Below are 22,411 nucleotides of genomic sequence, written 5' to 3'. Positions count from 1 at the left end.
AGTTTGAGAACATAGTCAGCATGGACTGAAACTGTTCTAAAACCATTTCCTTGCCTTCCCCCATAAACATCCACTTCTTTGTTGTTCAAAAATCAGACGAACTCAGCCTTGAATACATTCAATGACACCCTAACTGCAGGAAGAAATCCCCACTTCTGAACTCAATTCCTCTTGTTAACAAACCACTTGCCTTGCTGATTGCTTGCTGCACCTGTCTGACAACTGGTACTGACTGGTGTGGAATGATGCTGAGCCCCCTTTGTACATTCACACATCATTCCTGATGAAGGGCTCATGCCCAAAACGTCAACTCTCCTACTCCTTGGATGCTGTCTGACCTGCTGTGCTTTTCCAGTGCCACACTTTTCGACTCTGATCTCCAGCATCTGCAGTCCTCACTTGCTCCACATCCCAATACATCACCATTTAAACAATACACCTCCTTTCTGCTTTTGTTTTCACAGCAGAAGCTATAATTTTACATTGTGGTACTGCATTTGCCAATTGTGAACTTCTCTACATCGGGGAGACTTGGGGAACAGTTCACCGAGCATCGTACCTGGGCCCGCAGAGGCTGACCGGACCTCCCAGTCACCAGCCATTTTAATTCCCCTTCCCACTCCCTTTTTGACATAACTATCTTTGGCCTCCTCCCTTTCCACAATGAATCAAACTGCAAATTGGAGGAACAACATCCCATCTTCCGCCCGGGCTGCGTAGAGTTGGGAGGACTCAACATTGGGGAACTCAATTTCAAATAAGCTCCCAATCTTTCTAGCTCCTCCTCCTCCCTGCCACCTTCCTCTCATTGATGGGGGCTCTAGGGTGGGGCTTGGAAGAACAGAAAGAGAATGGACGGAGGCTGGGGAGAATAGAGAGAGAATGGACGGGGGCTGGGTGGAGCTGTGGAGAACAGAGAGAGAGAGAATGGACAGGGTAGCAGAGGGTGAGGGAGAGGAGAAGGACTTGGGGGGGAGAGAAAGGCCTGCGGGGCTGAGCGTGGGGGACCCAGGGAATGGGGGGGAAGGGTCTGAGAGGGAGAATGTGGGAGTAGAGTGTTGGGGGGGGGGGGGGCAGAAGAGAGAATGGTGTGGGGTGCAGAATGTGAGGGGAGACAGAGAATGGACGGGGACAGAGGGTGGGTGGAGAGAGAGAATGAGTGGCAAGGAGAGGGTGGGGGCAGTGGAAGAATGGGCAGCAGAGAATTGGTGGAGAGAGAGAATAGACAGGGAACAGAGAGATGGAGAGTGGAGGGTGGGGGGAGAGAGGGAGGATGGATGGGTGGGCAGAGGGTGGGGAGAGGGAAATGGACATGGGGCACTGTGGGTGGCAAGGTGGGAATGGACAGGAGGCGCTGTGGATGGACAGGGGATGCTGAGGGTGGTGGGGAACAGAGAAGAGGTGCTGTGGGTAGCAACAAAAGGAATAAGTGACCTCAAGGGCAATTTTTTTTATGCAGAGGGTGGTGTGTGTGTGTGTGTGGAACAAGCTGCCAGGGAAGTGGTGGAGATGGGTACAATTACAATATTTAAAAGGCATCTGGGAGGGATATGGGCCAAAGGCTGGAACTTGGGACTGGATCAGCTTGGGACATCTGGTCAGCATGGATGAGTTGAACAAAAGGATCAGTTTCCGTGCAGTGTGTCTCCAGATGTCTATAACTCTGTGATTGAAACCAGACCTTTTTACTGATAATCTTCCTGCTTGACTTTTGTAGCGCACCCAGTTTCAGGAGATTTGTGGTGGGTACAAGTGGCACATGTCTCCTATCATGGGAATTCTGGAAAATATAAAGGGGCTGTTAAAAGTACTTCAACTTTGGGAACACTGGGTCTTGTGGAAGCAGGGCATTTGACAAACCTTTTCAGAGAAATTTTCTCCAACTGGTGGACTATAGACAGTTTTCCCACGGAATATTACACAGATATTAAGAATGTTACCTTCTGTAAAACATTTTCCTGAAAAATGCAGAAGAATTCAACTTGCTAACGTGAAACAAATGTTGGAGAGAAAGGAAACTACCAAGATCAAAAGGCTGATGAATGTCAACATTTATCAGATTGTTTCGAGAACAGAAAAACCTGCACTGGAGACACCCTGAAGAGGGTTGTCTCATACCTATTCCTTCAATTAGTTTATATGTCTTAATTGTTAAGTCATACCTAGCACATGGAAAGATGGCTATGAATTGTGGAGGTCAGTCATCTCGACTTCAGGACAACTCTGCAGGAGTTCATAGGCCGAACCATCTTCATCAATGACCTTCCTCCATCATAAGTTCAGAAGTGGAGATGTCGCAATAATTGCAGCTGTTCAGCACTATAAACAACTCCCCACAAACTGAAGCAGTTCAGTTTGAAATGCTACAAGATCTTAACCATATCCAATGGGCTGATGAGTGGCAAGTAACATGAATGCCATGCAAATGTCACAGAATGACTCATCCCCAAAAGAGATAATCTGACCACTGACCTGTGATATCAACAATGTTACTGTCACTAAATACCCCACGATCAACATCCTTGGGGTTTACCATTGAACAGAAACTCAACTAGATGAACCATATATACACAGTGGCTACAAAAGCAGGTCAGAGGCCAGAAATACTGTAGTGAGTAACTCACCTCCTGACTCTCCAAAACCTGTTCCAACTTCTACATGCCACAAGTCAGCAGTGTAATGGAATACTCCCCACTAGCTTGGATGGGGTTGCAGCTTCAACTGTATTTGAAACGCTTCATACCATCCAGGTCAATGTTGCCTGCTTGATTGGTACCATATCCACTGTTCAGAAGCAGTAGTGTGTAGTACCTACAAGATGCACTGCAAAGATTTACCAAAGCACCTTACAAATTGCCTTTCAAACTAACAACCACTTCCATCTGGAAGGACCAGGAAAACAGATACCTGGGAACACAACCTCTTGCAAGTACCCCTCCAAGCCACTCACCATCTTCACTTGGAAATGTTTCTTCAGTGTCACTGGTCCAAATCCTGGAATTCCTTCCCTCAAGATGCTGTGGGTCACCGTACAGGGTTTGGACTGCAACGGTTCAAGAAGGCAGCTCACCACCACATTCTCAAGGAGAACCAAATGCTGGCCAACCAGTGACGCCCATGTACCAGAAGTAGATTTTAATAAATTATTGAAGCAGTGTTGGAATCTGCAAACTAAAGAAAATCAACGTTAAGAAGGGTCAGATGGAGAGCATTGATTCGATGCTTATTTTAGAGCAGATAAAAAGCGATTATACTGACACTGAATTGGAACTAGAGTTTAGAGTTAAACACCTGTAGTGTTCCACTCAATGTATAAATCTAAAATCGATGAATGATTTACCCCTGACGTGTACTTCATTAAGGAGGAGAAAGTGAGGACTGCAGATGCTGGAGATCAGAGCTGAAAATGTGTTGCTGGAAAAGCGCAGCAGGTCAGGCAGCATCGAAGGAGCAGGAGAATCGACGTTTCGGGTATGAGCCCTTCTTCATTAACTTCATTAACACGTGAATAGGACAGTTAAGAAGGCATATGGGATACTGGATTTCATGACATTAATGGCGCCTTCAGTTCCCACGATCCCATGCGATCGAGAAACCTCCCTATAGGGCCCTCGCTGTGCGCATGCGTGCGGTGAGGCAAAGTTACTGAGTGTGGGAGAGGAATGGCGCCGGCGGCTGAAGGAACAAGAACAGGAGCCGCTGGGAAAGCTGAGCAGGTCCGGCAGCGCCTGTCCAGAGAAATCGAGGAGGCATTTCGGGTCCGGTGATCCTTCTTCAGAACAGGACCAGGTTTCAGAAACATCCCGGGGAGAGGAGACAGTGAGACAGGGTAGGATTGGGACCCGCGGGAGGAGGGAGACTGGGGAGTTTATAAACTCCGATGGGGAGGCCTGAGGCCGCGAATAAAACCTCCCCAGGCCCACTTCACCACCGAAGGAGCTCTCGGGTTGCCCGGGCAACAGGGTCCCATCTTTGTAAGGATAAGGCGCATGTTGACTTGGGGCGGGGAGCGCGGGCGGCCATCTTGGTGAGGGCACCATCAGCTGTCATTTCCGGGAGAGAAGTGACTTCCGCCACCCCTACTGCCGTGTCTGCCACCACTTCCGCCCCCACCAGCGCCACTCACCTGCATTCTGCTGACACGCCCCCCACAGACCCCACTGTCACTATCCCCACCCCCCAGAACCCTGAGGGGAACACTACCCCTGCTCATGACTCTATCCCCATTCCCCCCACCATCACACCCACTCCAGGTACTGGCTCCGACCCCACTCCCAGCTCTACACCCACACCAGCTCCCAGCTCCTAGCCCTGCCGAGTTTTCACCATCCCCCCAGACCTCCCCCTCACTGAGGACGAACGATCAGTCCTCAGCAAAGGACTCACCTTCGTCCCCGTCCGTCCACGCATCAATGAATTTAATACACGCCGTGACATCGAACAATTCTTCCGTCGCCTCCGCCTCCGAGCTTACTTTCACAATCAGGACTCCCGCCCACCTTCTGAGGACCCCTTCGCCCACCTCCAACACACTGCATCCACCTGGACACCCCGCGCTGGCCTATTACCTGCCCTCGACCTCTTCATTTCCAACTGCCGCCGGGACATTAACCGCCTCAACCTGTCGACCCCACTCCAACCTCTCACCCTCACAACGCGCAGCCCTCCAATCCCTCTGCTCCAATCCTGACCTCACCATCAAGCCAGCGGACAAAGGGGGCGCAGTGGTAGTCTGGCGCACTGACCTCTACATCGCTGAAGCCAAACGCCAACTCGAGGACACCTCTTCCTACCGCCCCCTTGACCATGACCCCACCCCCCATCACCAAACCATCATCTCCCAGACCATACAGAACCTCATCACCTCAGGAGATCTCCCACCCACAGCTTCCAACCTCATAGTCCGGGAACCCCGCACTGCCCGGTTCTACCTCCTTCCCAAGATCCACAAGCCTGACCACCCTGGCCGACCCATTGTCTCAGCATGCTCCTGCCCCACTGAACTCATCTCTACCTACCTCGACACTGTCCTATCCCCCCTAGTCCAGGAACTCCCCACATACGTTCGAGACACCACCCACGCCCTCCACCTCCTCCAAGACTTCCGTTTCCCCGGCCCCCAACACCTCATCTTCACCATGGATATCCAATCCCTCTACACCTCCATCCGCCATGACCAGGGCCTCCAAGCCCTCCGTTTTTTCCTCTCCAGACGTTCCCAACAGTACCCCTCCACCGACACTCTCATTCGTTTGGCCGAACTGGTCCTCACCCTTAACAATTTCTCCTTTGAATCCTCCCACTTCCTCCAGACCAAAGGGGTAGCCATGGGCACACGTATGGGCCCCAGCTATGCCTGTCTCTTTGTTGGCTACGTAGAGCAGTTGATCTTCCGTAATTACACCGGCACCACTCCCCACCTCTTCCTCCGCTACATTGATGACTGCATTGGCGCCACCTCGTGCTCCCGCGAGGAGGTTGAGCAATTCATCAACTTCACCAACACATTCCACCCTGACCTTAAATTTACCTGGACCATCTCTGACACCTCCCTCCCCTTCCTGGACCTCTCCATCTCCATCAGTGACGACCGACTTGACACTGACATCTTCTACAAACCCACCGACTCCCACAGCTACCTGGATTACACCTCTTCCCATCCTACCTCTTGCAAAAATGCCATCCCGTATTCCCAATTCCTCCGCCTCCGCCGTATCTGCTCCCAGGAGGAGCGGTTCCACCATAGAACACACCAGATGGCCTCCTTCTTTAGAGACCGCAATTTCCCTTCCCACGTGGTTAAAGATGCCCTCCAACGCATCTCATCCACATCCCGCACCTCCGCCCTCAGACCCAACCCCTCCAACCGCAACAAGGACAGAACGCCCCTGGTGCTCACCTTCCACCTACCAACCTTCGCATAAACCAAATCATCCGCCGACATTTCCGCCACCTCCAAACAGACCCCACCACCAGGGATATATTTCCCTCCCCACCCCTCTCCGCCTTCCGCAAAGACCGTTCCCTCCGTGACTACCTGGTCAGGTCCACGCCCCCCTACGACCCACCCTCCCATCCTGGCACTTTCCCCTGCCACCGCAGGAACTGTAAAACCTGTGCCCACACCTCCTCCCTCACCTCCATCCAAGGCCCCAAAGGAGCTTTCCACATCCATCAAAGTTTTACCTGCACATCCACTAATATCATCTATTGTATCCGTTGCTCCCGATGCGGTCTCCTCTACATTGGGGAGACTGGACGCCTCCTAGCAGAGCGCTTTAGGGAACATCTCCGAGACACCCGCACCAATCAACCACATCGCCCAGTGGCTCAACATTTCAACTCCCCCTCCCACTCTGCCGAGGATATGGAGGTGCTGGGCCTCCTCCACCGCCGCTCCCTCACCACCAGACGCCTGGAGGAAGAACGCCTCATCTTCCGCCTCGGAACACTTCAACCCCAGGGCATCAATGTGGATTTTAACAGTTTCCTCATTTCCCCTTCCCCCACCTCATCCTAGCTTCTAACCTCCAGAAACTCGATCCCCTGACCTGTCCGGACTTGTCCAACCTGCCCAGCTCCTTTTCCACCTATCCACTCCACCCTCTCCTCCCTGACCTATCACCTTCATCTCCTTCCCCACTGACCTATTGTACTCTATGCTACTCTCTCCCCACCCCCACCCTCCTCTAGCTTATCTCTCCATGCTTCAGGCTCTCTGCCTTTATTCCTGATGAAGGGCTTTTGCCCGAAACGTCGATTTTGCCTGTCCTCGGATGCTGCCTGAATTGCTGTGCTCTTCCAGCACCACTGATCCAGAATCTGGTTTCCAGCATCTGCAGTCATTGTTTTTACCTAAGTGACAGTTGGTGTCATTCAACTAGAATTTCCTCATTTCACTCTGAGAGACCTGGCCCTGAGCTTGGTTTGTGTGGCCTTAAAACAGGAAAAAGGGAGTGGGAGGGAGAGAGACATCTAGAATGACACGAAGGCGGACTGTGAATTTGAGGTGAATGAATCTGATCATTTGTGGAGCTGGAACAGAAACTGGGTACTTCCAAGACTGCAGTGACCAGGAGAGCATTGATGTGTTGATGTTATTTTCAGTTTGTAGACAGGAGAAAAGAGAACGCCAGGAGTGGAGGAAAGACATGATGAAGATGGATTTGAAATTCAATGCAGGAGGAGGGATAACTTGAGCCAGCACCCAGCCCATATCCCTCCGAACCCTTCCTGTTCACATACCCATCCAGATGCCTTTTAAATGTTGCAATTGCACTAGCCTCCTCCACTTCCTCCAGCAGCTCATTCCATACACTTACCACTCTCTGCATGAAAAATTGCCGCTTACATCTCCTTTAAATCTTTCCCCTCTCACCCTAAACCTATGTTCTAGAGTTATCAACTACCCCAATCCAGCAAGAAGACTTTGTCTATTTATTCTATCCGTGCATCTCATCATTTTATAAACCTTTATAAGGTCACCCCTCAGCGTCCGACTCTCCACGGAAAACCGCCAGCATGTTTAACTTCTCCCTATAGCTCAAATCTCTCAACCCTGGCATCATCTTTGTAAATCTTTTCTGAATCCTTTCAAGGTTCATACATCCTTCTGATAGGAAGGAGACCAGAATTGCATACAGTATTCCAAAAGTGACCTAACCAATGTCCTGTACAGCTGCAACATGACCTCCCAACTCCTGTACTCAATACTCTGACCGATGAAGGAAAGCATACCAAACACCTTCTTCACTATCCTATCTATCTATGACTCTACTTTCAAGGAGCGATGAACCTGCACTCCAAGGTCACTTTGTTCAGTAACACTCCATAGGACCTTACCATTAAACAGTTCTGCTAAGATCAGCCCAAGATTTTCCAATTGCATGACCTCAGACCATAGTTTGGGGTGTGGGTTACCAGCACAGGGATTTGTAAACTTTTAATCCCATCAGTTTCCCCAACACCACTTCCCCACAACTGCTCATTTCCTTCAGTTCTGCTCTCATTGGACCATGTGTTCCCCAACATGAGATGTTACCTGTGTTTTGATAGAAGCAACATATGTGGTTAATTGGTCTGCCATCTCTTTGTTCCACATGAGAACTTTGCCTGTTCTCATTGTTATTGTTTTCTCTAATTTTATTTTCCTCTTCACATACCCCATTTTCCCCTTTTGACCAATCCTTTTGTTGAAACCTGAACTGCTCCCAGTCTTCAGATCTGCTACTTTATTTTGAGCCAATTTGTACGCCACTCCTTTGGATCTAGTCCTATCCATCATGTCCCTTGTTAGCCGTGGCTGTGTCACCTTCTGTGTTTTATTTTTTCAGACAGGAATGGACAACTGTTGCAGTTCCTCCAGGTGCTCTTTAAATGTTTGTCATTTCTTTCAAAAATGTTCCTTCATTTGTTGTGGCCTGTTTGTGCCGCTGCCATTGTAATTTCCTTGCTTTAGATTTAAGTCCCCAGTCTCAGAATCACTCTGTTCCTCTCCATTTTAATGGAAAGTTCTCTCACTCAGTTCTTCACTCTTCCGCAAGAGGCCTCTTACAGCTACATTGCCAATTATTCCCTTCTCATGAAGAAATTAATATTTTGGAATTAAATTGCCATTGTTCAGCAGAACCATAGCCACTTTTGGAAGGTTGTGTGCAGTTCTAGTCTCCCTCCTATCAGAAGGATGTTGTGAAACTTGAAAGGGTTCAGAAAAGATTTACAAGGATGTTGCCAGGGTTGGAGGGTTTGAGTGACAGGGAGAGGCCAAACAGACTGGGGCTGTTTCCCCTTGCGCGCTGGAGGCTGAAGTTGATAAAATCATGAGGGGCATGGATGGGGTAAACAGTCAAGGTCTTTTCCTTGAGATGGGATACTCCAGAATGTAAGGGTAATAGGTTCATGGTGGGCAGGTGGGGTGGGGAAGGGAAGGTTTAAAAGGGACGTAAGGGGCAACGTTTTCATTCAGAAGGCGGTGTGTGTAAGGAATGAGCTGCCAGAGGAAATGGTGGAGGCTGGTGCAATCACAACATTGAAAAGGTATCCGGATGGGTATATGAATAGGAAGGGGTTAAAGGAAAATGGGCCAAGTGCTGGCAAACGGGCCTAGATTGTTTCTGGATACCTGATCGGCATGTTAACTTTCTCTCTGGTGTCGGTGTCAATACCTTGATGTCTCCTTTTCTCCCCCTTCCTGGGGATGTTAACCATTTCATGTCTCATTATTCGTCAAGAAGCTGCATTGCAGGTTCACCCTGAATTGACACAGTATTTGTTTCCCAAAATCAGACCTGTTCAGTCTCAGCAGTATTCCAATATTGGGAAAGATATCAACTTTCAGGTGGAGTTATCCAAAATTCAGAGAGATGTCAGACTTTACATTTTTGCTTTTCTGCCCCTGTAAGATCCTGAATCAGCACCTTCAGGAGAATTAGCGCAGAGTGAGAACAGAGGGGGAGAGAGAGAGAGAGAGAGTGGGATGATGCTTTCAATTTTGTGGAGTAACAAAAGAAAAAAACGTTTTGCAGAAAGTAGAGTTGCTTGTTCTGAATTTCTACTCTGCACTGACAGTGATAATTTTTGTAATCTCTTTTTACAGATTATTTGAAGATCTAATTTGGAAGTTTCAAAATCAACAGATGAAGGGCTTATGCTTGAAACATCGACTCTCCTGCTCCTCGGATGCTGCCTGACCTGCTGCGCTTTTCCAGCGCCGCACTTTTCGACACTGAGTGTCCAGTGTCTGCAGTCCTCACTTTGATGTGAATGTCGGACAGTCACTCAATCCATTGGGAACGCAACAATTTTCAACTGTGATTCTGTGAGAAGGAGCAAAGCTTTTTGGTTCCTGTTTCTGTATGTTTTCAGAATCAGTGGGACTGGATGAGAGACCGTACTGTTGCAGTGCACAGTGTGGAGCCAGAAATAGTTATACAGCCTGGAAAGAGGGATTCACGGCAGGGAGGGGCTCTACACATTTTTGTGCGTAGTTTTGGCCATGGAAAAACCTGAGGGATCCCGCCCTGTAGAGAAACCATGTAAGTGTGGTGACTGTGGGAAAAGTTTCCATTTCCCATCTGCCCTGGAGACTCATCGGCGCACTCACACCGGGGAGAGGCCGTTCCCCTGCACAGAGTGTGGGAAGGCCTTCAGCAATTCCTCTGACCTGCTGAAGCACCAACGAGTCCACACGGGGGAGAGACCCTTCAGCTGTCCCGAATGCAGGAAGGGCTTTACCCAGGCCTCCAGTCTGCTGACCCACCGGCAGGTCCACACCGGGGAGAGGCCGTTCCTTTGCACCGAGTGCAGGAAGGCCTTCAGCAATTCCTCAGCCCTGCTGAGGCATCAGCGGGGCCACACTGGGGAGAGGCCCTTCAGCTGCCCTGAGTGTGGGAAGGTATTTAGCAATTCCTCCGCCCTGCTGAGGCACCAGCGGGTCCACACGGGGGAGAGGCCCTTCAGCTGCCCCGAGTGCGGGAAGGCCTTCAGTAATTCCTCCGACAGACTGAAGCACCAGCGGGTCCACACAGGGGAGAGACCCTTCAGCTGCCCCAAATGCGGGAAGGGCTTTACCCATGCCTCCACCTTGCTGACCCACCGGCGGGTCCACACCGGGGAGAGGCCCTTCACTTGCCCCGAGTGCGGGAAAGCCTTCAGCAATTCATCCGACAGACTGAAGCACCAGCGGGTCCACACTGGGGAGAGACCCTTCAGCTGCCCTGAGTGTGGGAAGGGCTTTAGACAGGCCTCCACCCTGCTGGCCCACCAGCGGGTCCACACTGGGGAGTGGCCATTCACCTGCTCTCAGTGTGGGAAGGGATTCACCCGCTCTTCCCACCTGCAGAGGCACCAGCGAGTTCACATGCCATCGCAGGGGGATTGAAGGAGCAATGACAGAGTCCCATTATCGACTGGACCCCTGGGTTTGAATCCCGTCGTGGCAGATGGCGGAATTGGAATTCGGTCAGAAGTCTGGAGTTCGGAATCTAACGATGAAACCATTTTTGGGGGCGGGGGCGTGAGATCCCCCATCTGAATCACTCATGTCCTTTTTAGGAAAGGAAACTGCCTTTGCAGGAAAGGATTCACTCAGTTGCCCCAGCTGCATCCTTTACCCGGGTGGTCTACATGTGACTCCAGACCTAGAGCGGTGTGGTTGACTCCCCCACCTGCAGAAATGAACAGGGAGAAACTCACTTGGATACAGGGTCTGGGTTGAAATTGCTGAGTGAGGCAATACTTCCTACGGGTTAAGGCTGTACCAAGGATCCAATTACAAAGGGACAACTTGGTGCTGACTAATAGTAAAGAAAGTGGGGGGTGGGGAGACTGTGTACTCTTTGACCATGAACTGTTTTTTAAAAAAAGCTACTTTTTCTACACCTTTTTGCTGGGGGAATCTGAAGCTGTAGTAAAGTTGGGTCTTGATAAAGGTTACCTGAACTTACTGCTGGGCTCAGACTCTCATTGGAAGCTTTGAGGTCCAAGAGGTTTTTTGTTTTAAAGCTGCTCATTTCTTCCAGCCTCCTGCACTAAGTTTCTAATGTCGTGTATCAGATGGAGCAGTGAATGAGTAGCTAGCATCATTAGAAATTGTAAATTTTTAAGGAGTACAGGTACTGCATCGTTTCATCAGCATTGTAAAGTTTACTGGCAGCACCGGGAGGGGTGGGCTGCCTTCACGAGAAATGATGTGGAGGAGCCAGAGATGGACTGGGTTGGATCAAGTTAAAAAATCACACATCAGGTTATAGTGGTTTATTTGGAACCACTAGCTTTCGGAGCGTTGCTCCTTCATTAGGAAGCTGTGGAGCAGGATCATAAGACAGAATTTATAGCAAAAGATCACAGTGTAGTGCAACTGATCGGATATATTGAACAAACCTAGATTGTTGTGAAGTCTTTTGTCTTTTAGAATAGATTGCAAGTTTTAGTTCATTAATGTGTAAATCCCAGAAAGTCTTTGAAGTCAGATTCTCGAGATGACTTAAGGTTTTATATAAATAGGTTTCATCTCAGTTCAGACAATAATGAAATGTGTGAGGTTTGAGTCTGTCTGTATCCCAATCTTGAATCTGACTGGTTCTATTTCCAAAGTAGGAATTTACAAATATTACATGTATCAACTGCCTGCAGGTTGTGTGCTTTTTGATCAAAATTGAATATATCTGCAAATGCAAATTCACCCCATAGACCTGTGCATGCATGAGAGAGTGTGTGTGCATGAGAGTGCGTGTGTCTGTTTGCGTGTGTGCATGCTTGAAGTGTGAGTGTGATGGAGGAGAAGCCTGTGAGAGGGTGTGAGTGTCTCAGAGAGAGCATGTGTATGAGAGAGGTATGGATAAAAGCGAGGGGTTGCATTTTGCTAAAACAAGGAAGGGCAGGGTTTGTATAGTTAATGATAGGGCCCTGGGTTGCGTTGTAGAACAGAGACATGGTGGGTTTCAGGTACATTGTTCTATGAAAGTTGCATCATTGGTAGACAGGGTGGTTAAGAGGCGTTCATTACACTTGCCTTCATTGTTCACAGCGTTGTGTATAGGAGTTGGGACATCATGTTTGTAAGACCACTTTCAGAGTACTGAGTACAGTTTTTTTTTGCCCTGTTATAGCATGTCGGAGAAATTTGCCCAATAAGTTAGAGATCACAAAGTGAAATTGACAAACACTTTATTACAAGCAATGTCACTGGAAGAGAAACTGACTAGACTGACACAGAATTGACAGTCTGTACAGGTAGATCAGAATTTCTCTTCTAAGAGCTGAGGATGAGACCAGTTTTTATAATAATGCTGTACGATAAGGCTGATTCAGAAATGGGGAATATACAATGTATCTGGAAATGGAGTAATCTAGTTACAAGGATGCTAATTGGAAACAGTTATCGGATGAATGTCCTGTTCCTTCACACAGCGTAACATCCTGACTATCGATGGTTCCATTCCTCTTCACAGGTAGGTGTTAACTTCTCCTCTGAAGTGGTGAGGTGCTGTTTTAAAAAAATTCTCAAGGTCAGGTTCGTAGGAGAGTAGTCTGACACAGAACAAACGACCAAGAGGCGAGTCTGCTAGAATATGGGCATTTTATTCCCCGCAGCGTCGCCAGAACGGGTCTGGCTTATACTCACTCTACATGTTACCAAAACTGGGAGCCGTCAGTTCTCGTAGAGCGGTTGCCAACAACCCACGCTCGGCGGTTAAACGTAACCCCGGAGCAGACTCACCGAACTGGAGACTTTTCCAGCTGATATACTCTTGTCCAGATATAAACATGCATGTGAACAGCAGAGCAAGGCTAAAAAACACATTCCATTCTGGTTACATACAGATAAGAAGATTCACACGGGACTAAGCAACACCTCCATTCCGGTTAGATTCACACATGTATTGGGACATAATTTTTAACCGTTTCACCACATTCCACTGCTTGGAATTTTACACCACATTCCACTGCTTGGCCCAATACATGTGTTACATTATGATTCACACATGTATTGGGACATAATTTTACACCACAGGTGCTTCCATTTCTTGTTCTGGAAGCAAGTCCTTGCTGGTGCCTCTCTGTCTGACCTGCTCTTTATGTGGCTTTGGTATTGTTGGGTTGTGAAACTGTCCTTGGGGCTTTGAGATACCTGTGGTGCTCTGTCATTGTAGTGAGGTTGAAGTGCATTCCTTTGTCCGTGTGTGCTGTCTGGTTTGGCTTGCGAGCCTGCATGGGCATTCTGGGTGTTTTAGGTACAGTTTGGCCAATTTTGCTTTTGTGGGCCTATTGTGGGTTGGCAGAGTGGCAGATCTTTTTCCACAATTTCCCCCCCTTTTCTTTTTGTTTTGCTCAGGGGAGGGACGAGAAGGGGCAATGAAGCCGGAGCCAGGGGGATTGTCGGGTGGGGGTCTCGGTATCAGACAGATAGCTCTCTGTGTCCGAGTCTGGTCCAGGAGAGGCTATTTTAGGGGCAGGGATGTTCTCCCAGTGGATCTGTGCTAGCTGAGTGGTGAGGGGGACAGAGGGTAACAGAATTGTACGTAGGCGTGAACAGCACAGCCGGATAGCCATGGCTAGCACTCTAAGCCTGGCAATGATAGTGATGAGGGCTATCAGTCCCTGCAGTCAGGCTCTGCGCGTGCCCTCTTTCACAGCGAGTAGGTAGTCCAGGGCTATCGTGTTCTGCAGAGTCACAGTACAGATGGCAACAGCGTCCACATTCAAATGGGCGAATACGTCTGCTGTGGAGTTTGCCACCTCCTGTACTGTGACAGCGAGTTTGTGGGCTTCTACCTGTAACTGTAAGGTTGCAGAGTGGGGTGACATCAGGTAGAGAGTTGCTTCAATGGCAGCGAGGGGTCGTCTGCTGCCTGGCATGGGCTTTGGGAAGGGAGGGGACTGGGAGTGATAAATTAATGGTACCGCATACCCAACATTGTAGCTCCCAGTCCAGGACAGCAGTAGGCTTTGTGGCCACAGATAAAATAGGTGCCATTGTCGGTCTGGAGATGGAGTGTCTGGGTCCCTGTCCAGCTGGTGAGGAAGGTGGTATTCTGGGTGATCTTGTTGAGGACCTGTCGGTTTAAAATGCTGCCTTCTGCAGTGGATCGGCGTGCTGCGGGAGTTAGGAGCAGGGAGTCAGTGCACCGGCTCTAGTCAGCCTCCCATCCAGATGGCTGTGTGTGTTTCAAACAGATGGAACCTGCAGGTGGCCCGTGTGTGTTAGTGTCAGCAATGGTCAGGGCTGGGGGCTCATGGGAGAGGTTGTAGGCCGGGTAAAAGCACCCTTTATATTTTTCCACGTGGTAACCTGCAGACCTCCAGCGGGCTGGGCTGTTGTCCCCATATTTGGTCATTGATGGTGGTATTTTGAGTGTGGTAACTTCAGGGGACCTGTCTGGCTCCAGGCACCATTCCGCCATGTCAGAGATATTTAAGGGGATTGAGGCTAAGGAAATACCCCCCGTGAGAGTGGACAGGGACCTAGTGCAGACCCAGCAGCGGGTTTGATTAAATCGCATACCCATGAGCCATTTTGAGGAAGGTGTTGGCCTGCAAATCACAGTGGATTATGAAATGTGCTGCCCCTTGGCCCTGTTTACCAGCAAGCCACAGTGTGATGGTCAGACAGATCAGATGGTGATGGCTGCCGCGAGCAGCTGGATTCATCCTCTGTGTTCGGAGTGGTGCCTTCCTCTGTGTGGTCCCTGTTCAGAGGTTGTGGAGCCCTCTTGCAGCGGGTGATATGTGTCCATTCGGGCCATCCTTCCGGTTTCACAGCAGTCCGGATTGTCATCAGGATCAGGTACAGACCTTTCCACCGAGGGGGGAGAGAGAATCTTTTTCTAGTGATTTGATCATGACATAGTCCCCAGGTCAGAACAGATGAATGGGCAATGATTGGGGTGTGGGCAATGCAGCCCTGACCTGGTTGTGTGAGCACTAATGCTCCTGCTAAGGGCCTGGACATACTCTAGTGGGGCCTCTTGTGTCAGAAGCAGGGCTGTGTCTGTGGTGAGTGTCAGGGGTCTGGTGGCAGTGGGCATAGGCTGCCCCATAAGTACTTGAAAAGGGGTGAGCACAGCTGTTCAGTTTGGCTGCGTATGTGTAGCATAGAGGGCAAGTGGCAAGGTGTCTGACCAGGTCAGTCCTGTTTTCTGGGTGGTTTTAGTTAGTGTGGTCTTCAGGATGCCATTCATCCGCTCAACCATGCCTGACAACGGGTTGGTTGGGGATGGGGTGTCGCTGTGGTATCCCTTGTGCCTCGCTAATGCCGGTCACGAGCTAAGCCGTGAGTGAGTCCCCCTCTCCGTCGTTATGCTACTGGGAACTCCAAATCTGGGGATGACATCCTTTAGGAGCATTTTACTACCATACATGCATCATCCTTTCTTGTGGGAAATGCTTCCATCCATTCGGAGAACATGTCTCTGATGACCAGGATGTACTTGTAACCCTGTATTTGTGTGTGAAGTCAATCTGTAAGAGGCTGAAAGGCCCCTCAGGAACTGGCAGGTACTTGACAACTGGCTTCCCTGCATTGTTCTGCAGGCAGATGAGGCACTGTGACAGCAGGACTTGGGCAGCGGCAGTGAATCCTGGTGCATACCAGGACTGCGTTACAGTGTGTATCATGCCCCTCTTGCCTGTATGGCCAATGCTGTGGGCTGCTAGGGCCAGTGTGTGTAGGTGGGCACTTGGGCAAATGATGTGGCCATCAGGGTGTATTAGCAGGTTGAGGGAAAGAGATTGTGTGGCCCCAGTGCAGGCCCAACTGTCCTTTTCCTGCTGTGGAGCAGTTTCTTGGGTAGCTTGCACAGCCTCCATGGGGTCAGGGAATATGGAAGCCTGCAGGATGTAGATGGTGGGGTGCAGTGCAACTTCCGGGCTGCTGTGTCAGCTGAGGCATTCCCGAGGGTGACCGGGTCAGTGGCTGAGGTATGGGTACGGGATTTGATAATTGCTGGGGCTGAGGGTAACAGGGCTGCTTCCAGGAGATTAGAAATCAGCGTAGCGTGTTGTCGTGGCCTCCCTGCTGACGTGATGAAGCCTCTCTGTTTCCAGAATGTGCCAAAATCGTGGATGACTCCGAAGGCATATCTGGAGTCAGGATAAATGTTTGCTGTGTGTCCTTTAGCAATGACACAAGCCCTAGTGAGTGCAAACAGCTCTGCAGCTTGTGCAGATGTGCCATTTGGCAGTGCAGCTGACTCTAGAACTATGAAAGGAGTGCAGAGGGCACATCCTGCCAGTGTGCAGTGGTCTGAGGGCCTGAAGGATGAGCCATATGTGTAGAATATGAGGTCAGAGTTGTCTAGAGGTGTTTCAGAGAGGTCAGGGCATGGGGCAACGACCTGCTGGACAAGGTCTAAACAGTTGTGTTCATCCGTAATAGTGGTCAGAGTGAGTGGAAGCAGGGTGGTGGGGTTTAGGGCAGGGGCACATTGTAGGGACATGATGGCTTTGGATAGTAAAGCAACCTCATAGCCAATTCTCTGGGTGGCAGTGAAATGTTGCTGCTGGAAATGGAGTAATCTAGTTACAATGATGCTAATCGCAAAACAGTTATCAGAGGAATGTCCTAATTCTCTACACAAAGCAACATTCTGACAGTATCGATGGATCAGGAGCTTCCATTCGTCTTCGCAGGTAGGTGCTAATGTCTCCTCTGAAGCGGTGAGGTGCTTCCATTGTCCTGTCCTGGGAGCAATGCTCTTGCTGGTGCCTCTCTGTCTGACCTGTTCTTTGTGTGGCTTTGGTATTGCTGTGTTGTGAAACTGCCCTCAGGGCCTTGTGATAGCTGTGGTACTCTGTCATTGTTAGTGGGTACTTGAGCTGTACAGGTATTCCCTTGTCTGCAAGTGCTGTCTAGTTTCACTTGTCAGCCTGCTTGGTCCCTGCTAAGATATTCTGGGTGTTTTGGTACAGTTTGGCCAATTTTGCTTTTGTGGGCCTATTGTGGGTTGCCAGATCTTTTCCCACATACAATTACCAGGAATACTTGGAATCCTGAGAAGGATTCAAGTGAATCCTAGAGAGATGTTGCATCCCTTGGACTATTCCCAGAAAGTGAATAAACTATCAAGACTCCAATTAATTGGTAATTTTTATTTGTTTAAAAATGTGAAAACTTAATGAAGAGTTCTCCCAGTTAATCATTGGGTATTCAAATTTCTCTTCAGAATTAAAGATCATAACAAAACTGGGTGTCATTGTGGGATGTTGAATCTGTAGTATGTGCTTGGTAAAATTTGGATGAACAATATTTCAAAGTGAATTTTATCATGTTAAGTACTAAGACTTTCTGGAGAGGAAAGATTTGCCCATGTGTGTTTTGCATTACGTAATCAAGGTCAGTTCAATAAAATATGCAGACAAGTTGATGCGAGAGTTGGGAGCTGTGGCAAAATATCAGAAATAATGCAGGCAGTAGCACGGCAATTAAGGTTAGAAAGTTAGCTAAAAAAATTATAAAAACAGGTGGAAAGTTTTGTCAGCTTTTCTTAAAAAAAAAAGTTAACAAAAATGAGTCTGGGGATTCAGTAACGGAGGATAAAGAGATGGCACATGAATTGAAAAGAGTTTGAATCTGACTTCACTAGAGAGGATACAAGTAACACCCTGGAACTAGCTGTAAATCAGGAATTGAAAGGGAGGGAGGAACTGAAGAAAATTACAATCACCAAGAATTAGTACTGAGTAAACTGTTGGAACTACGAGCTGATAAGTCCCGGGTATTTGAAGGAATTCATCCTAGACTCTTAAAGAGAAATTAGCGAGTGAAATAAGACCATAAGACATAGGAGTGGAAGTAAGGCCATTCAGCCCATCGAGTCCACTCTGCCATTCAATCATGGCTGATGGGCATTTCAACTCTACTTACCCGCATTCTCCCCGTAATAGTTAATGTATTGGTTTTAATTTTCCAAACCTCATTAGTTTCAGGGATGGTTTCTTTAGATTGGAAAAATCCTTTCTTCAAAAAGGGAGACCGAGAACAGGAAACTGCAGACCATTTAACTTAACATATGTAATGGGGAAAATGTTCAAAGCTATTATCAAAGATATTATGACAGGGCGCTTGTATAAGTTCAAGGTAATCAGGCAGCGTGAATGTGTTTTTGTCAATGGGAAATAATGTTGTAATAATTTTTTGAAGAACGGCCTCTCCGTACTGCAACTGAGCTGATGAATCTCCAGTGCCCACAGGGAATGGAATCCCTTCCCTCAGTCCCCACATTTCCACAACTTCTCCGCAGTTCTGGTGACTTTTTGGCTCTGTGTTTCCGATGAACAATTGAAAGTGTGATCACACTCAGGAAACGTGTACAGTCACACCCTCCTGCGAATAGTGTAATGTTTCTTCAGTCTGTGTAACTGGTTAAAGCGCTGCCCACAGTCAGCTCACGGGGAGACTCTCTCAACAAGGGTAAAAGACGTACAAAGGTTGAGCAGCGAGACAAAATGCAAAAGCAATAAAATGTCGAACCACGGGGAAAACGTATTGTGGCTCGACCCCTTTTTTTCCTATTGGCATTTGAACACTTGAAATCTGTCAGGAACACCAGCATCCGATAGAGCATACAGCGCGTGTTTGCCGGTGTCAGCAAAAACACTGGGTATGATCATCGCAGTCCGCACAAAAAGGCGCGCGATCTTCTTTTGATTGACCAATAGGGAGTACAGGAGGACCAGAAGGAGTCTAGTCCTCCTGCCAATCAGAGCCACCCCATTGTCTGAATGCGGAAGTTGGACCCTGAGTTTCTGAAGCTGCTGCTCCTGCTCCTGTTTCTCTGAATGAAGATGGAGCTTCACCCCAGACTGCAATCTCCTTCCTCTGTCCAACATCTGTAAGTACTGCACTCTCTTTTCTCACCACCTTTTCCAATTCTTTATTTTCATTCAGGGCTTCAGTTGTTGACTTGCAGCAACTGAAAGGAAAGGGAGTGAATCGGGGTGGACAGACTCTGGAAACGTTGTTCCACGTCTGTGTCGCAATTGGCAAAATAGACAGGCAGGAGACTGGAAGAACAAGCCAGGTAGCATCAGGAGGTGGAGAAGTCGACGTTTCAGGGGTAACCCTTCTTCAGGATTGGGGATGGGTGCAGATAAAGAGTGTCCTTGGGGCAGGGTGGTGAATTGGGGATAGGTGAAAGGTCTGACCTGGTTGGTGAATGGGAGGAATAAATCTGGTTCGTGACAGTGATGAGTGGAAATGAGGGGGAGGAGCTGAGAAGGGAGTCGTTGGGGGTGGGTGGGGGGAATGGGAAGTGAGGTTATTTGAGACTGGAGAACTTAATGTTGAGTCCTCTAGGCTATAGGCTGCCCAGGCGGAAGATGAGGTGTTGTTCCTCCAATTTACTATTTGGTTCATTGTGGCAATGGAGAAAGATAGTCTTTTCAGAAAGGGAGTGGGAAGGGGAATTAAAGTGGGCAGTGACTGTGGACCTGCCTGCGACGTTCAGCAAACCGTTCCCAAGTTTATGCTCAGCCTCCCCAATGTAGAGAAGACTACAATTGGAAAACATGAGAAAAAGAGTACAACAATGTGAAGTTGTGAAAAAGAGCAGAAAGGAAGTGTATTATTTAAATGGTGATATACTGAGATGTGGAGAAAGTGAGATATGCAGATACTGGTGATTAGAGTCAGTAAGTGTGGCGCTGGAAAAGCACAGCAGGTCAGACAGCATCTGAGGGGCAGGACAGTCGATGTTTCAGGCACAAGGGAATAAGGAATGATATGTGGATATAGAAAGAGGGTTCAGTGTCTTTCTACACCAGTCACTGCCAGTTGTTAGACAGGTGCAGCAAGCAATCAGCAAAGCAAGTGGTATATTAACAAGAGGAATTGTGTTCAGAATTGTGGATGCCTTCCTGCAGTTAGGGGTCATTGAATATATTCAAGGCTGAGTTCATCTGAGTTTTGAGCAACAATAAAGTGGATGTTTATGGGAGAAAGCAAGAAAATGTTTTTAAGACAAGTACAGAACAGTTACAGAGTCATACAGCACAGAAACAGACCATTCAGTCCAACTAGACCACGCTGAATATATTCACAAACTAATCTAGTCCCACCTACCAGTATTTGGCCCATATCCCTCCAAACCTTTCCTATTCATGTAATTAACCAAATGTCTTTTGAAAGTAACATCACTTCCTCTGGACATTCATTCCACACATGAACTACTGTATTTAAAAAAAAAAGCTGCCTCAAGTCTTTTCAAAACCTTTCTCCTCTCTCCTTTCAAAATTTGCTGCCTAATCCTGAAACCCCCACCTGAGGGAAATGACACCTGCCAATCACCTCATGTATACTTCTCATGATTTTATAAACCTCTATAAGGTCACTTCTCAACCTCCTGTGCTCCAGTGAAGAAAGTCCCAGCCTATCCACCGAGATGTAGGAAGATTCATATCCAGTTATGGTCTGTTCAATGCTGGTTCAGGCTCCAAAGACCAAATGACCAACTCCTGCTCCCAATTCTCACGCTCTGTGTCCAAAGTTAAAAATCAAAAACACAGGATTATGGTCCAACAGGTTTATTTGGAAGCACTAGCTTTCAGACTGCTGCTCCTTCATCGGGTGGTTGTGAAGAATAAGATTGTAAGACACTGAATTTATAGCAAAAGTTTACAGTGGGATGTAACTGAAATTATATATTGAAAAAGACCTGGGTTATTGTTAAGTCTCTCCTCTTTTAGAATAACCATGTTGGTTTTAGTTCTTTCATATGTAAATAGCAAAACCTTTTTTAAAAGTTACATTCCCAATTGGTATCATGTTGTCTCAGATAACGTATTGAAGGTGTGAGTTTCCCTGTGTGAGGCTGTCTGTACCAAAATGGATATATTGATTCTAATCTTAAAAAATGGATTAACAGAATCTTACTTGGATTCATGCAGTTTGTGTCCAGGACAGCAAGAGACCGTCAGATATAGGAACAGCAATTAGGCCATTCAGCCCATTGGGTTTGCTCATACCATTCAATCGTGGCTGTTAAGTTTCTTATCCACATTCTCCTGCTTTTTCCCCGTAACCCTCGATCCCCTTGATACTCAAGAACCTATCTATCTCAGTCTTAAATATCCTCAGTGACCTAGCCTCCACAGCCTTCTGTGGCAGTTAATTCCATAGATTCATTACTCTCTGGCTGAAGACGTTACTCCTTATCTCCAATGTAAAGGCTCTTCCCTTTACTCTAAGACTATGCCTCGAGCCCTAGTCTCTCCTCCCAATGGAAAGATCTTCCCAACGTCCACTCTGTCCAGGCCGTTCAGTATTCTGAATGTTTCAATTAGATCTCCCCTGAGTGTGGGCCTGTTAAACAGCATGAACCAGACCCTTGAGGATGGGATACAGCAGGGATTAGGTTCTACAAAGTGAGAAGGGAGGGAGAGTGTGTGGGATGGAGATTTTCAGCTTTGAGAGAATAAGAGAGGAAGCAGAATTCACTATAAATTAGAATTGATCGGATGGTCCAATAGGCCAAGGAGTGGCAGATGGAGTTTAATTTAGAGAAATGAGGTTTTCCATTTTGGTCAAGCAATCCAGGCAGGACTGGCACAGTGAAGGGGAGTGTTGCAGAACAAAGAGACCTTGGAGTGCAGGTTCATAGCTCCTTGAAAGTGGAGTCGCAGGTAGACAGGATAGTGAAGAATGTGTTTGGTATGCTTTCCTTTATTGGTCAGCGTATTGAGTATAGGCATTGGGAGATCATGTTGTGGCTGTACATTGGTAAGGCGACTTTTGGAATAGTGCTTCCAGTTCCGGTCTCCCTGCTTTCGGAAAGAACTTGTGAAACTTTGAGAGGGGTCGGAAAAGATTTGCGAGGATGTTGCTAGACTTGGAGGGTTTGAAGTACCCTGGAGAATCGGAGGCTGAGGGGCAGCCATATAGAGGTTTATAACGAGCATGGATAGGGTGAATATC

At 48.1% G+C, this 22,411-nt stretch overlaps 1 protein-coding gene and 1 long non-coding RNA gene across 2 annotated transcripts; one reads left to right on the top strand and one right to left on the bottom strand.

Annotated features, from left to right (window-relative positions):
* Positions 1-1,551: 1,551 nt before the first annotated feature.
* LOC148142949 (uncharacterized) lies at positions 1,552-3,705 on the bottom strand. The gene is made up of 3 exons (XR_015751062.1): positions 3,341-3,705; positions 2,951-3,171; positions 1,552-1,780 (listed from the first exon to the last, which is right to left on the bottom strand). It is a non-coding gene; the product is annotated as an uncharacterized LOC148142949 (long non-coding RNA).
* A 5,910-nt stretch (positions 3,706-9,615) lies between these two features.
* LOC148142948 (uncharacterized) lies at positions 9,616-11,347 on the top strand. Its single transcript, XM_087973906.1, has one exon. It carries the CDS (start codon positions 9,995-9,997, stop codon positions 10,877-10,879), a length of 885 nt encoding a protein of 294 aa, XP_087830032.1. The 5' UTR covers positions 9,616-9,994; the 3' UTR covers positions 10,880-11,347.
* The last annotated feature ends 11,064 nt before the right edge of the window (positions 11,348-22,411 follow it).

Source organism: Chiloscyllium plagiosum, unplaced genomic scaffold (assembly GCF_037043375.1).
Source record: "Chiloscyllium plagiosum isolate Xiang-an unplaced genomic scaffold, Cpla_swu_hap1 HiC_scaffold_27, whole genome shotgun sequence".
Taxonomy (NCBI): Eukaryota; Metazoa; Chordata; class Chondrichthyes; order Orectolobiformes; family Hemiscylliidae; genus Chiloscyllium; species Chiloscyllium plagiosum.
This window is presented reverse-complemented; position numbering and strand designations above follow the sequence as displayed.